General features: G+C 40.7%; 1 protein-coding gene across 2 annotated transcripts in view; it reads left to right on the top strand.

Moving 5' to 3' along the window:
- Window positions 1–14435, top strand: part of tecpr2 (tectonin beta-propeller repeat containing 2) — a 119562-nt gene that overhangs the window by 27413 nt on the left and 77714 nt on the right. For both annotated transcript variants that reach the window (XM_060829253.1, XM_060829252.1), the window contains exons 7-8: window positions 4605–4737; window positions 13958–14404. In XM_060829253.1, the coding sequence (XP_060685236.1) occupies window positions 4605–4737; window positions 13958–14404 (580 nt within the window). The remainder of the gene's footprint in view (window positions 1–4604; window positions 4738–13957; window positions 14405–14435) is intronic.

The following is a 14435-nucleotide window of genomic DNA, read 5'->3' as shown; positions in this document are numbered from 1 at the left end:
GGGGAAATTTTAAGGGAGATATTCTTGGAAAGTTCTTTACGCAGTGGGTGGTGGGTTCCTGGAATGCGTTGCCATGGAGGTGGTAGAGGTGGGCATGATAGAATCATTTAAGATGTATCTAAACGGATACATGAATGGGCAGGGAGCAGAGGGATACAGATCCTTAGAAAATAGGCGACAGGTTCAATAGAAGATCTTGATTGGCGCAGGCTTGGAGAGCCGAAGGGCCTGTTCCTGTGATGTAATTTTCTTTGTTCTATTCTTTGTTCTTTGTGGGAAAGAGCAGCTAGGACACACTCCTTACAGACCTTGGCACTAATCCACATGTTCAGTCATGGATGGGATGAACAATAACAACATCAAAATACAAAGTACGTGAAGTCGGTGTCTCGCCAGGTCAGATGACAGACCATAAGAACACTGGAATGGTTTCTCCTTGTGTGAACACATTAATGGGGCATCTCGTTCCTGGACATTTTAAAGGATTTCCCATGGTCTGGACATTTAAAAGGCCTCACTTCACTTTGAACATACTGGCGTTTTGGCTACTTGATTTATATTAAAATATAAGTTCAAAAAGCTACAAAGGAAGTACTTTTCTAAGATGACAAACAAAACAATAAACCTAGGAGAGAAGACATCCTAGCTTTCCTATTGAACAAAGCAGATTTTTAAAGGAAGGGAACTAATATAAATCCAGTTGTAACTTAAATGAACATTTAAACTTGAGTATAAAACTACAAGAAATCACAGAGGAAGAATGTTCAAGTGATGAATTTCCTCTCTGCCAAAGGAGACAACATATATTTACATGTCTTGGAGAGCTAATCGTGATCACAGAATGCAGTAGGTTTTGGGGCTTATGTGATAACTTCAGAACATCTTACAAATTTTAAACCATATTAGCTGGATACTGAATAAAACATGAGATGTAAATGACAGTGAGAAGTAAATTCTTGAAACTGCTCCGACATCTTATGATAAAAAGAACTGCAGGTGCTTTAGATAGGATGAGAAATACATTACCTGAAGGAGAAAATGCACAATGTATTTGGAGCACTGTATTATCATCCTCAGCACCAGAGCTTTATATTCATTTCCTATTGATAGGGTGAAAGTTATGAAAGTGACCTTTTCTATAAAACCTTTCAGGGCCCTAGATAGGCTTAGAACTTCTGACAGCAAAGTGCAATAATACTTAGTTTAGTACTAAGTTGTCAATGTTCAGAGGAGATAAGGTATCAAAAATGAAAATGTCACTATGGAGCATGCTTGGAATATTCATGTTCATAATGAAGTGGTTAAAAGATGATTTATTTCAACTAGCAATTGGAGGAAAAAATTGCTTCACTGTGTTTGTCTTTCAAATGAGTTTAGACCTAAAGCATCATGGAACAAAATTAACTGCCCAGCCTTTTGTGGGTATGTTTTTGAATTGTATAGATGTTGACCATATCCATCTGAAAAATTCTCAAAGTGGAAAACTTATAGGGACTTGTACTGAAATAAAAACAGAAAAAGCTGGAAGCAGTCTGTTTCTCTCCATCGATGCCATCTGAGTTCATGTTTCAGATCAATAATCTAATAAAAACTGGGAAGAATTGAAAATGTAATAGAGGGGTGAGTTGGCAAAAGCACAAGAAGAAAGGTCTGTAATACAGTGAGAAACAGGTGAGATTAAATGACAATTGTGCAAGGCCAAAGTGAGTGATATTAGGACAAGTGAAAAAATATAAACTGTGTCAAGTGGTAATGTAAATAGTAGAATGATGAACAGCTGATGCCCAAGAGTAAAGTGTGAAACTACAAACTGCGAAAAGAAAAGGCAGTAAAATGGGCACATAATCTGAAATTAGTGAACTCCGTTTTGAATCTGGAGGGCAGTAAATTGCCTAATCGAGAAATTAATTGCTATTGCTTCGGTGCAAGTTAAAACTTCATTAGAACACTGTCGGGAACGAGGGCTTGTAGACAGAGTGGAGGGGTTCTGCAAAACAGTCACTGGATCTGTGGCTCAGTGCAGTAGTTAGCACTGTTGCTTCACAGCACCAGAGACCTGGGTTCCATTCCAGCCTCGGGCAACTGTGCGGAGTTTGAAAACTCTCCGCATGTCTACGCGGGTTTCCTCTGGGTGCTCCAGTTTCCTCCCACAGTCCAGAGATGTGCAGGTTGGTGGGTTGGCCATGCTAAATTGCCCACAGTATCCAGGCATGCAGGACTAGCCATGAGAATTACAAGGATACAGTAGGGGAATGGGTCTGGGTGGGATGCTGTTTGGAGGGGCAGTGTGGATTTAATAGGCCAAATGGCCTACTTCCACATTAGGGATTCTATTATCTAAATTTGGTGTCATTGGAGGCAGTAAATACAGTACACTAAGTTGAGATGTCATTATGAATCACCTTTTTAAAATCTGCAATGAGTATTTGAAACCTTGGATGGTGAGACAGGAGGAGGAACAAAACAAGTGTTGCACCTTGTTCTTGTGGAAACTGCTATAGGAAAACTAAGTAAGGAGGGGACCAGAGTGAAATTAAGAAAACAGTCTTTTCAAGTTTTGATAGGTGTGTTTTGTGGTGCCATCCTGCTTGACATGTCAGAAATGGAGAAGGATAATCCGTTGAATAGTTGAGTGGGACAGAAACAGGCTGAAAAGAATAGGTTTACCAGTGAAGTCCTATTCAGAGATGTTGCAAAGGAAGTAGAAATAGGCTGACTGGGGTTGGGATCTGAGATTTTTATCTGGATAGGGAGTATTTCTAAAAGTGACGAGGTCTTTCATAGTCTGGAGACAATAGGGTGATGACCAGTTGTGGGGTCATAGTTCAGGAGGGATAGGATAAACTGTTACTGAATTACATTCAGTCTCTGCAAGGTAAAGTTCAGATCGGCAGATAGTGTAGATAAGAGACAAAAGGGAAGTCCAGGTGGGGGTTGAAAACTAGAAGTAGAAAGAACAGAAAAGTGGGAATGTTGGTTCATTGCTAGACTATTATTCTTCACAACCCAGGTAATGTTCTGGGGACTCAGGTTTGAATCCTAGCATAGCAGATTAAGTTTTGATTCAAAACAAAAACTTCTGGAATTAAGAGTCTGAGTACAACTCTATAAATCTCTAAGCATGAAGCCACTGTCGATTGGCAGGAAAAACCTATCTGGTTCACTAATGTCCTTCAGGGAAGGAAACTGCCATCCTCACCTGGTCCGGCCTAAACGTGACACCAGACCCACAACAATAACCTCTGGGCAATTAGGGATGTGCAATAAATGCTGGCCTCTTCAGCGATGACCACATCCTATGTATGATTTTTTTTTAAAAATGACTGCTGTCTAGAGAAGTGTCTAGGATGGCTCAGTGTTAACACTGCTGCATCACAGCGCCAGGGACCCAGGTTCAATTCCTGCCTTAGGTGACTGTCTGTGTGCAGTTTGCATATTCTCCCCGTGTCTGCATGGGTTTCCTCTGGGTGCTCTGGTTTCCTCCCACAATTCAAATATGTGCAGGTGAGGTGAATTGGCCATGCTAAATTGCATTAGTCAAGGATAAACGGGGAATGGGTCTGGGTGGGTTACTCTTCAGAGGGTTGGTGTGGACTTGTTGGGCCAAAGGGCCTGTTTCCATATTGTAGGGAATCTGATCTAATCTAAACTGGCTGAGGAGTCTAATGCAAAGGGAAGAAGAGCTCAGGATCATGCCAGCCTGAATTCATTGCGGTGGTTGTGTTTAATATAAGGTCTTTTTTAAGGACAGATCAGTTGTGGCCAGAGAAGATTTAAGGGGTCTTCTGCTATAATGAGAATTGAGAACACCATTTTTCAAAAGTTACTTTTGTACTTTTAGTGATATTTTACAGAGTTTAAGTGAATTGAGACATTTTTGTTCTGCTTTTAAACAATTATTAAGTTCTAACACATCTCTACAGTAAAATATTAAGCTGAGCAGAAATCCTTTAGCCCCTTGGGGACAAGCTGGGAGGTAGGAAGGCTGACAAAATGGCACAAGAAATGTCAGAGTAGAATGCTCAACACATTCCCACCATCATGCCACGTTGCTAACAGTGGGAGAGCTGGCACATTGGTTTCTTGCTACAGCCCAATTTAAATACGTTGATCAATTAAGAGCCACTTCCTGTCTCCAGGAACATTTTACCTTGATTAGGTGAGCTTGGCACCGCTTAGGGAGACCACCCACTGAAACAAACCCCCAATTACTGTTGCATGCTTGCCTGGTTTCATCATCCCCTGGCAGTACTTAACTTTCTTAGAGGGCACTCAGCACTGAGGCATCACCTTCTTGCATCTGCAATATAAGCAGTGGCCAATGCTAGCATTGGTGCTGCCAAGCTCCTGCACCTTCTGGTGTGGGCTGCCATTTTAAGTTAGACATTACCCACAGCGTCACTTCATTCATTGACTGTAGGTGGCAGCCTTGCCTGCCATTTTCAGCCCTGGTGAAGGAACATTGGCCATCTCTGTAAACTCCAGCCCCAAATTATCCTTTCTATCTAAACATGTTCTCTATTACTTAAAGATGGAAATTTGAATAAGTCATGTCCGTTAATTAACAACATCACATTTTAATATTTATTACATGGCATTTGCAGGCTCTGATTGGTGGACTCGAAGGGCTCAGTGGCATTGTGTCTGTTTCCTGTACAGATGATGAAATTTTCATGTTGACTGACTACCGTGATATAATTCGAATTTCCAACAAACCAGAATGTTTCAAGTTAATGGGTAAGATTGCTTGATTATAAAACATCACTTCGGGCTGAGTTGGGTAAGCCTGCATGTCACGTGGTACTACGGTAGATATCAGAAACATAATAATTTGAATGCTTGGTTTTCATTTGCTGACAGTCGGGAATTGAAGTTGGTCTCTGTGTCTATGTGCCAACCAAGTAGAGGATATCAGAAGCCTCCTTCTGTAGTCCTTAATGCACAATGTTTAGCTAGCCCATGAAGTCAAAAAAAAAGAATCTTACTGTATTTGCTCTTTGATCTCTTTCATGGCTGGAAAGGTACACCATATTCATTATCTAGACCTATGCATGACATGACCACATGGTGTGTGCTAAAGAGCTATAGATTTCAGTGGTCTGACCCAAGTATACTTCACAGAACAGGAAGAAACTTAAAAGATCATAAAAATATTTAAGTTAAAGTACATTCTGGCCAAGCAAATCTTTGAGAAAATTTTTATTGGGAGGGGATGATTGAGGACAGGTTTGGAGATCAGTCTGCTGTAAAATCTGCTGACAGTCCAAAAATTGCTTCAGTCTTCTGTCATCCTAAGTTAAACTTTCTTCTTGGGTATAGTTTTACAGAACCCTGTTTTGATTTGTTTTTCAAGTTCATAATTGTTTACACAAGATAGTATTTGACGTCAAAAGTTTATTTGTTGTGATAACCTGGTTGATTTCCACATTGCAAGGATTATGTTTGACGTGCAGATTAGGTTAGGCTTTTTTAAGCCAGAAAACCATTGACTAAGAATAAAAAAACATTTGAGGAACATTTGTAAATGACTGTACTTTTATTTTGTCTTAGTCTTCTGATCCTCAGGCACAACACAAAAGATGGATTTGAACATGTGCCCAATATTACTCTTATTTTGCTAATTTCAAAAGTTGTTCCTAAGTATAGTTCTGCACCAGACCTCCATATTTGTGCTATAATCAGGATAGGGACCAATACTTTTTTAAAAAAAAGTACTGAAAATGAGTTTCCAGAGGATTTACTAAGACAGTAAAGCCATAGGATTCCTGCCTTGAATAAACTGTACTAAACAATGTTAGAACAAAAAAACAATACAGCACAGGAACAAGCCCTTCAGCCCTCCAAGCTTGTACTGCCATATTTTGCCCTACCATACTAAAACTGTCTTCACTTATAGGATCGATATCCTTCTATTCCTTTCCTATTCATTTATTCCTCCAGGTGCTTCTTGAATGTTGCTATTATGTCTGCTTCCATCACCTTCTCTGGCAGTGCATTCCAGGCATTCGCTACCTTTTGTGTGAAAAAAACTGCCTCGCATGTCTTTTTTAAACTTCCCCCCTCCCCTCGAACCTTGAGCCTGTGGCCCCTAGTAGTTGACCCTTCCACCCTGGGAAAAAGCCTCATGCTTTCCACTCCATCCCTGCCATTTATAATCTTATAAACTTCAATCGGGTCGCTCCTCAACTTCCTGCATTCCAGTGAAAATAAACCCATTTTAGTCAACCTTGCTTCATAGCTAAAATCCCCCACACCAGGAATGACCTGGTAAACCTTTTCTGTACCTTCTCCAAAGCATCCACATCCTTCTAGTAGTATGGTGAACGGAACTGTACACAATATTCTAAGTGTGGCCTAACTAAAGTTCTATAAAGCAGCAGCATAATTTGTCTATCTTTATACTCAATGTCACTTTCAATGAAGGTAAGCATGTTATAAGCTTTTTTTACTACCTTATCTATCTGCGCTGCCACCTTCAGTGATCTGTGGACCTGCGCACCCAGTGACAATGCATATAAAACTACTTTCTCACACCCAGTATTAATCTGTCATAAATACGGGCACTACACTGAGGTTGGTGTGAATTGACAGGAACTGAAAATACAGAGCAGGTTTCAGTGAGGATTTTTAAAAATATTTAAAAAGTGTAATTAAAATGTATGTCAGCAGTAATTCAATTGATAGTACTCTTCCTGCAGAACATTACCAGGTCAAGGCCCATTAAAGAACTTAGGAATAGAAATCTAAGCTGGCTCTCCAGACCAATACTGTCAGAGGTGTTATCTTTCCGTTGGAAAGTTAACCTAAGGCCCTGTCTCTCCATTCAGGTAGTTACTAAAAGACAAAATGACTCAATTTCAAGAAGAACATAATGTATCCCCTAAGATTTGACCAATAATTAGCAATTATCATATTTCTGTTTGGAAGTATTTGCTGTCCTCAAATAAACTGCTGCATCTCCAACTCAGTGTATATTCTTCACAAGGTAATTCTTTGGCTATAACACACTTTGGGACATCTTGTGACTTTGAAAGGATCAATATAATTCAATTTAAAAAAAAACAAAACTGCCTGGAAATTTTATTGCGGCTTTCAAAGATCCTATGTAAAAGCAAAATTGAAAGATATTGGGAGCCAACAACATGGTAACATCTAAGAATGTAGATGGATTCCAACATAGCAATTTATTTGACATATATGTGTATAAAATTGAGAGGATTTGGGTTCTTGTAATTAACTTACACTCTCAATTGTGCATTCTTTTCAGCCAAGTAATTGTTTTGCACCTGCAATGGGTGTAAACATGAGGAATCTCCAAGCTTAAACATTCTACGGAATATTGGTATAAAATGCTGTGTAGGTTTTGTATTGGCACTATTCATAATTACTTAATGCACATTGGTGGGATTAATGTTTTCCAGATTTGTTTGACAGATGCTTTGAATCCTACACAGAAGAAACTACAGTCAAAAACTTAATCCACTGTGTTGTTATTTTCAGTGCCACTTCATGCAAGATTTCATCTGATTTTATTGTAGGGTTCTTGACATACACAGTACCACCAAGCATTCGCACGGTCTGGTGTCTGTAGAACCTGTTGTCATTCACAGGCATCTGGATAGGTACATGAATAGGAAGGGTTTAGAGCAATATAGGCTGAATGCTGGCAAATAGGACAATATTAATTTAGGATATCTGGTCGGCATTGACATGTTGTGCAACTCTGTGACAAACAATGTGGACTCTCATGTTGCAGAAAATAACCTGAGCAGGAGTTTCTTCTGTTCTCATTACTGGTTAAATTTAAGAAAAACTGCTTTTTCTTTCCTTTGGACTCTTGACAACAGCACTTTAATGGAAGACTTATTTTGCTAAGTCTAATCCATTTAGTTCCTGGTAAGACTGATTCTATGCTTTTAGAGAGCATTACCTCACTTAGTCATAGAGACATACAGCACGGAAACAGATCCTTAGGTCCAGCTCGTCCATGCTGATCAGATATCGCAATCTAATCTAGTCCCACTTGCCAGAACCTGGCCCATATCCCTCCAAACCCTTCCTATTCATATACCCATCCAGATGCCTTTTAAATGTTGCAATTGTACCAGCCTCCACCACTTTCTCTGGCAGCTCATTCCATACACGGACCACTCTCTGCGTGAAAAGGTTGCCCCTTAGGTCTCTTTTATATCTTTCCTCTCTCACCATAAACCTATGCCCTCTAGTTCTGGACTCTCCCACCCCAGGGAAAAGACGTTGTCTATTTATCCTATCCATGCCCCTCATAATTTTTTAAACCTCTATAAGGTCATCCCTCAACCTCCGACACTCCAGCAGAAACAGCCCCATCCTATTCAACCTCTCTATAGCTCAAATCCTCCTGTTTTAGTTTCCTTCAATTCTCTACATACCCTGTACATATTCTGTTCGTAGAATCCCTAGTGTGGAAACAGGCCATTTGGCCCAACAAGTCCACACCAACCATTGAAGTGTAACCGACACAGAACCTGTTCTCCTACCCTATTGCTCTACATTTCCCTTGACTATTGCATCAAACCCACACATCCCTGAACACTATGGGAAATTTAGCATGGCCAAATCACCTAATCTGCACATCTCTGGACTGCAGCAGGAAACCAGAGCACCCAGAGGAAACTCATGCAGACACAGGGACAATGTACAAACTCCACGCAGATGGTCGCCCAAGGCTGTTGTAGCTCTTCACAAAATATTTGCTACACTTGTCTTCTATATCTCTATTTATTCTTCACTTTCTATGTTAATTATGACTCAAGTATATGCTTGAGTAATAGTTGAATTTTTTTTGACTGCCTTTTAAGGTTAAATTTATGGGTTCAGCTATTACATGGATACTTTTGAGGGGCTGAAATTCATGCCCGTCAAAATTCATACCGCACTGTTGGAATATTGCGTGCAATTCTGGTCTCCTTCCTATCGCAAAGATGTTGTGAAATTTGAAAAGGTTCAGAAAGATCTACGAGGGTGTTGCCAGTGTTGGAGGATTTGAGCTACAGGCTGGGGCTGTTTTCCCTGGAGCGTCAGAGGTTGAAGGGAGACTTTTTGGAGGTTTACAAAATCATGAGGGGTATGGATAGGATAAATAGATCAAGTCTTTTCCCTGGGGTCAGGGAATCCAGAACTAGAGGGCACAGGTTTAGGGTGAGAGGGGAAAGATATAAAAAAAGACCTAAGGGACAAAGGGTGGTACATGGATGGAATGACCTGCCAGAGGAAGTGGGGGAGGCTGGTACAATTGCAACATTGAAAAGGCATTTGGATGGGTATATGAATAGGAAGGGTTTGGAGAGATATGGGCCGGGTACTGGCAGATGGGAATAGATTGGGTTGGGATATCTGGTTGGCATGAACAGGTTGGACCGAAGGGTCTGTTTTCATGCTGTACATCTCTATAACTGTAAGCCCAACTGATCTCTAACTGATCTCATGGGGCGGCATGGTGGCTCAGTGGTTAGCACTGCTGCCTCACAGCACTAGGGTCCCAGGTTCGATTCCAACCTCGGGCGACTGTCTGTGTGGAGTTTGCACATTCTCCCCGTGTCTGCATGGGTTTCCTCCCACGATCCAAAAATGTGCAGGTTAGGTGAATTGACCATGCTAAATTGCCCATAGGATTAGATGCATTAGTCAGAGAGAAATGGATCTGGGTGGATTAGCCTTCAGAGTGTCGGTGTGGACTGGTTGGGCCAAAGGGCCTGTTTCCGCACTGTAGGGAATCTAATCTAAACGAATGAAGAAAAATAACCAATGAATTGCGGTAATTCCGAAAACCTGGAGTGGAACACAACAGCCAGTGGACTGGAACACCAAGAGTGGAGCAGAACAACCAGCAGACTAGAAAGCTGGAGCAGGATGTGATGGCCAGCACACTGCCTCATAAACATTAATCTGTTATCTGTGAAGAATTAGGGTAAACTTTTACACAAGATATGTGGAAACTTCCACATTATTTGGCCAAAGGTAGGGGGTTGACATTTACATGACATCGACTGTTACTTGAGTGTATACGGTTGACAGCAGGTTTACTGAGTTGCCCATTGGGAAGCAGAAGTCTGGGATTCCCTCCTTGTGAATTAAGCTCCAAATTTTAGAAATAGTAGATTCCTTGCCCAGTTTCCTTTTGTTTGACGATTTCCTTGGAAGGGTTGTTGTTGTGGAATTGAAATGCAATAGCTGTGTTATTGAAGGTGTATGCATGCACTCTGTGTGCATATAATAACTTTGTTGAGCAGTTCCATTGCACAGTTTTCAGTTCTTTTCCTGACCAAGCAAGTAATGCACCTGCATTGCTTTTTGAACAGTTTTTAAAGAAGTTTGTGTACATTTATAAATTATTATATATCAGTATTGTTCACATCTGTAAAGAGATGTTTTTAGTCTTGGATACCTCACAGATTCTTCATTTATTTTCTTTTGTTCTTTTATGAATTTTCAATTATGAGCCAGAATTGACTGTTGGACTTTGGGACATTTTGGGTTAAAAAGGAAAGAACAGACTTGTTTGTTTGAAAAGCCAAACCTGGAGGCTAATTGTAGGCTGAGCCTTGATTAAATGGTTCCACCGACAAGCCCCCACCAGCCCCCACCCCAAAACTAGCTCAGGAAAAGCATTGTGTCTAAATAAGTAGCAGAAATTGGCTATTCAAGAGGCCAGTACCTGAGGAGTTGATCACAGCAAGCCTGAGGGAGACCTTGTATTCAACAGTTGCCAGATTTTGAATGGTGACTGAGACCTCAGGGAGAGTCAGTCAGCCTACTGGGGTGCAACCAGAATTAAAGATTTTTTTTAAGCTATGTTTTCTGTGAGATGGTTCTTGAAGGCCGTTGACACAGTATGAAGATTTTAAACAACAACAGAAATTGCTGGAAAAACTCAGCAGGTCTGGCAACATCTGTGAAGAGAAAACAGAGTTAACGTTTTGGGTCCTGTGACCCTTCTTCAGAAGAGGTTTGAAAGCTCACTGTCTAATCTGGTGTGCCAGCTTCCAGAAACCCACAGAAAGAAGTGTTGCCGCCTTTCCTTGAGTGAACTAAGAAGGTGACCCTGGTCAATGTTTCAGGAAAAACAGTTGCCTGTGAACAATGCATCATGAAGGATATTTAGGTAATCTGGCCAGTTTTAATTATGCTTCAACTTTATTTATTTCTGTCTTTTGTGTCAGAAGTCACATGACACCAGGTTATAATCCAACAGGTTTATTTGGAATCATAAGCTTTTGGAGCATTGTTCTTTCTTCAGGTGAAGTGGAGGGAGATGCATAGGCTGAATAACAAATCTTTGCAAATGACCATCCTGTCGACACTCCACTCGCACCATCTGTACAATCTTTTGACACACGTAATTATCTGGAATTTTCTTGCAATGATCTCTCCGCCTATAAATTTCATGTCTGTCCACTTTTCTCTGCTTCACCTGACGAAGGAGCAGCTCTGTGAAAGCTTGTGATTTCAGATAAAACTGTTGGACTATAACATGGTGTTGTGTGATTTCTGACTTTGTCCACCCCAGTCCAACACTGCACCTTTTGTCTTTTGTGTGAATGGGGCTGAAAACAAATGTTTTGGGTTTAAAGCATAGACGTGTCTGCTTACCATGCTGATTACATTTTCTCTCTGCTAATGTTAGTTTGTATTTAATAAATTGTTAAGTCTTTTGTTTAAGGCATAAAACTGGTGTCTAGAAATTAATTATCCACAAAAGCTGGGATTGGTTAATCAAAAGTCTAGTTAGGACCTGTTGGAGTGACTATTTGGGAATCTTCAAAAGTTTAATTTTTCTGCATTGTGAATATAGAGGTATAAAGTATCCTTTTGGTTCTGTCTCTGTTTCATAACAAGTCAATTTGGAAATTATAGAATCATAAAATCTATGCAAAAAGAGACCATTCAGGTCATTGAGTCTGCGTGGTCTGAAGAGTATTCCACTCAAATCCATCTCCCCCATCCAACCATATCCCTGAAACCCCACATTGGTTTTTATTTTACCATGACTAATCCACTTAAACCACATCTCCCTGAACACTACTGGGCAATGTTTTTAGCGTGGAGAAAGCGAGGTCTGCAGATGCTGGAGATCAAAGCCGAAAATGTGTTGCTGGAAAAGCGCAGCAGGTCAGGCAGCATCCAAGGAACAGGAAATTCGACGTTTCGGGCATAAGCCCTTCATCAGGAATGAGGAGAGGGTGCCAGGCAGGCTGAGATAAAAGGTAGGGAGGAGGGACTTGGGGGAGGGGCGATGGAGATGCGATAGGTGGAAGGAGGTCAAGGTGAGGGTGATAGGCCGGAGTGGGGTGGGGGCGGAGAGGTCAGGAAGAAGATTGCAGGTTAGGAAGGCGGTGCTGAGTTCGAGGAATTCGACTGAGACAAGGTGGGGGGAGGGGAAATGAGGAAACTGGAGAAATCTGAGTTCATCCCTTGTGGTTGGAGGGTTCATCCACAAGGGATGAACTCAGATTTCTCCAGTTTCCTCATTTCCCCTCCCCCACCTTGTCTCAGTCGAATTCCTCGAACTCAGCACCGCCTTCCTAACCTGCAATCTTCTTCCTGACCTCTCCGCCCCCACCCCACTCCGGCCTATCACCCTCACCTTGACCTCCTTCCACCTATCGCATCTCCATCGCCCCTCCCCCAAGTCCCTCCTCCCTACCTTTTATCTGAGCCTGCTGGACACACTTTCCTCAATCCTGAAGAAGGGCTTATGCCCGAAATGTCGAATTTCCTGTTCCTTGGATGCTGCCTGACCTGCCGCGCTTTTCCAGCAATGTTTTTAGCGTGACCAATCCACCTAACCCTCACATCTTTGGATGTGGGAGGAAACTGGAGCAGCCCCACAGAGAACATGAGGAGAATGTGGAAACTCCACATACAATTGCCCAAGACTGGAATCGAATCTGGGTCTCTGGTGCTGTGAGGCAGTAGTGCTAACTGCTGTGCCACCATGTGTACAATATTAATTAAACTTTTCTTTATGCTTTATTGAATTAAGTTTTTTTTTCAACTTTGAACAGAATGTCTGAGACCTCGTGCTTGACTGTCTTGCTCTTCCTCTGTGATATCATTCTCCCCAATAATGCTATTGGCACATTAACAGTTTCATACTGAATTTAAATTGATACTCAAGTCAGTAAGTATAATGTACAGCTCTAAAACAAATGCGCACAAACTGCTATACTTGATTTCAAGGGGGTGAGGTTGGTGATTCTTTGTTCTGTGGCCGAGTACCATATTTTTGTAATTATATATTTAAAATAACAGAAGAAGATATGAAATTATTGGTGTAAATTTGCTTTTGTCTTTACATTCTGTTTCCGTGTAATGTTCTTGGGTTTCTTCTGATTAGAAAATCAAGGACTAGAGGTCATTATCTAAATATTACTGCCTGGTTTTCTTTAGGAGTAAAGTTCAGAAGCATATTCAAAGGGTACTAGGAGCTTGGAATACTTCTGTAAATGTTCAGTTGTTCATTTTAAATCCTAGGATTGTTCATTTTTTTTAATCCAAAGGTGATTTTAGGACAAAGTCAATGTGAATTAGGACATGCAAATTAGGTGGTAATAAGCAGAATTATAGCACACACTCCAATGTCTAAATACCTTTTTTCTGTTTTCGTTTGGTTCTTGAGGTTTTTTTTTGTAACTTACATCTTCATGTGCATGTTAATTTGATAGTTCTTATACATATAAGATTCACAAGTACAAGATATTATTTTCAAATTTCAGATGGACTTTAACAATGTTAAGCTACCACCTTCAGCTATTTTTAAAAAGGTTCAACAATTTGACAATCGCTTCAAGGCAAAAAAGGGTAAAATATTGTTTAAAATACTGTGACTAGAGGCTGTCCTGAATCTCCAGATTCTTTTCCTAGGAAAGTTTCTAAATCTGATGTAAGCTTAATGCAGATGTAATTGCCTTTTCAGGAGTGCATTCACAATTAAACTCCCCGCTGACTGTCAGCTCCAGGGAATCAGTTCAAGAAACAGTGATTGCAACAGACTCAAAAGAAATGCGAAGTGAAAATAAAACTTCAGAAACTGATAGGTTTGAAGCACACCATTCATCGTCTTCAGAACTTGAGCCAAATTTGAGTTCAAAAAACGAAATGGAAAGACATCCCTGGGACGAGACAGGAGAGGGAAGACATTCAGAAACAAGTGAGCCAAGGAGCAGAAGCAGCTCTACAAACAGTGGTATTAGTGTTTTTAGCCATGTAACATCTCCGGAACAGCAGATAGGAGCAATTTCCTTGCCTGTGGGATTAACAAAGATTTCAGATTCTGCAGAAAGATTCAGAACATTGAACATGGAAGAATTCAACCAACAGCTCATTGTTGTTCCTGTAAAAAAGAAGAAGAAACGCAAGCAAGGTATTTTTTTAATATAACCTTTGGTTTGTAA

This window comes from Hemiscyllium ocellatum, chromosome 8, assembly GCF_020745735.1.
Source record: "Hemiscyllium ocellatum isolate sHemOce1 chromosome 8, sHemOce1.pat.X.cur, whole genome shotgun sequence".
Lineage (NCBI taxonomy): Eukaryota > Metazoa > Chordata > Chondrichthyes > Orectolobiformes > Hemiscylliidae > Hemiscyllium > Hemiscyllium ocellatum.
The sequence above is the reverse complement of the archived record's forward strand: the minus strand, read 5'-3'. Positions and strand labels throughout refer to the sequence as shown.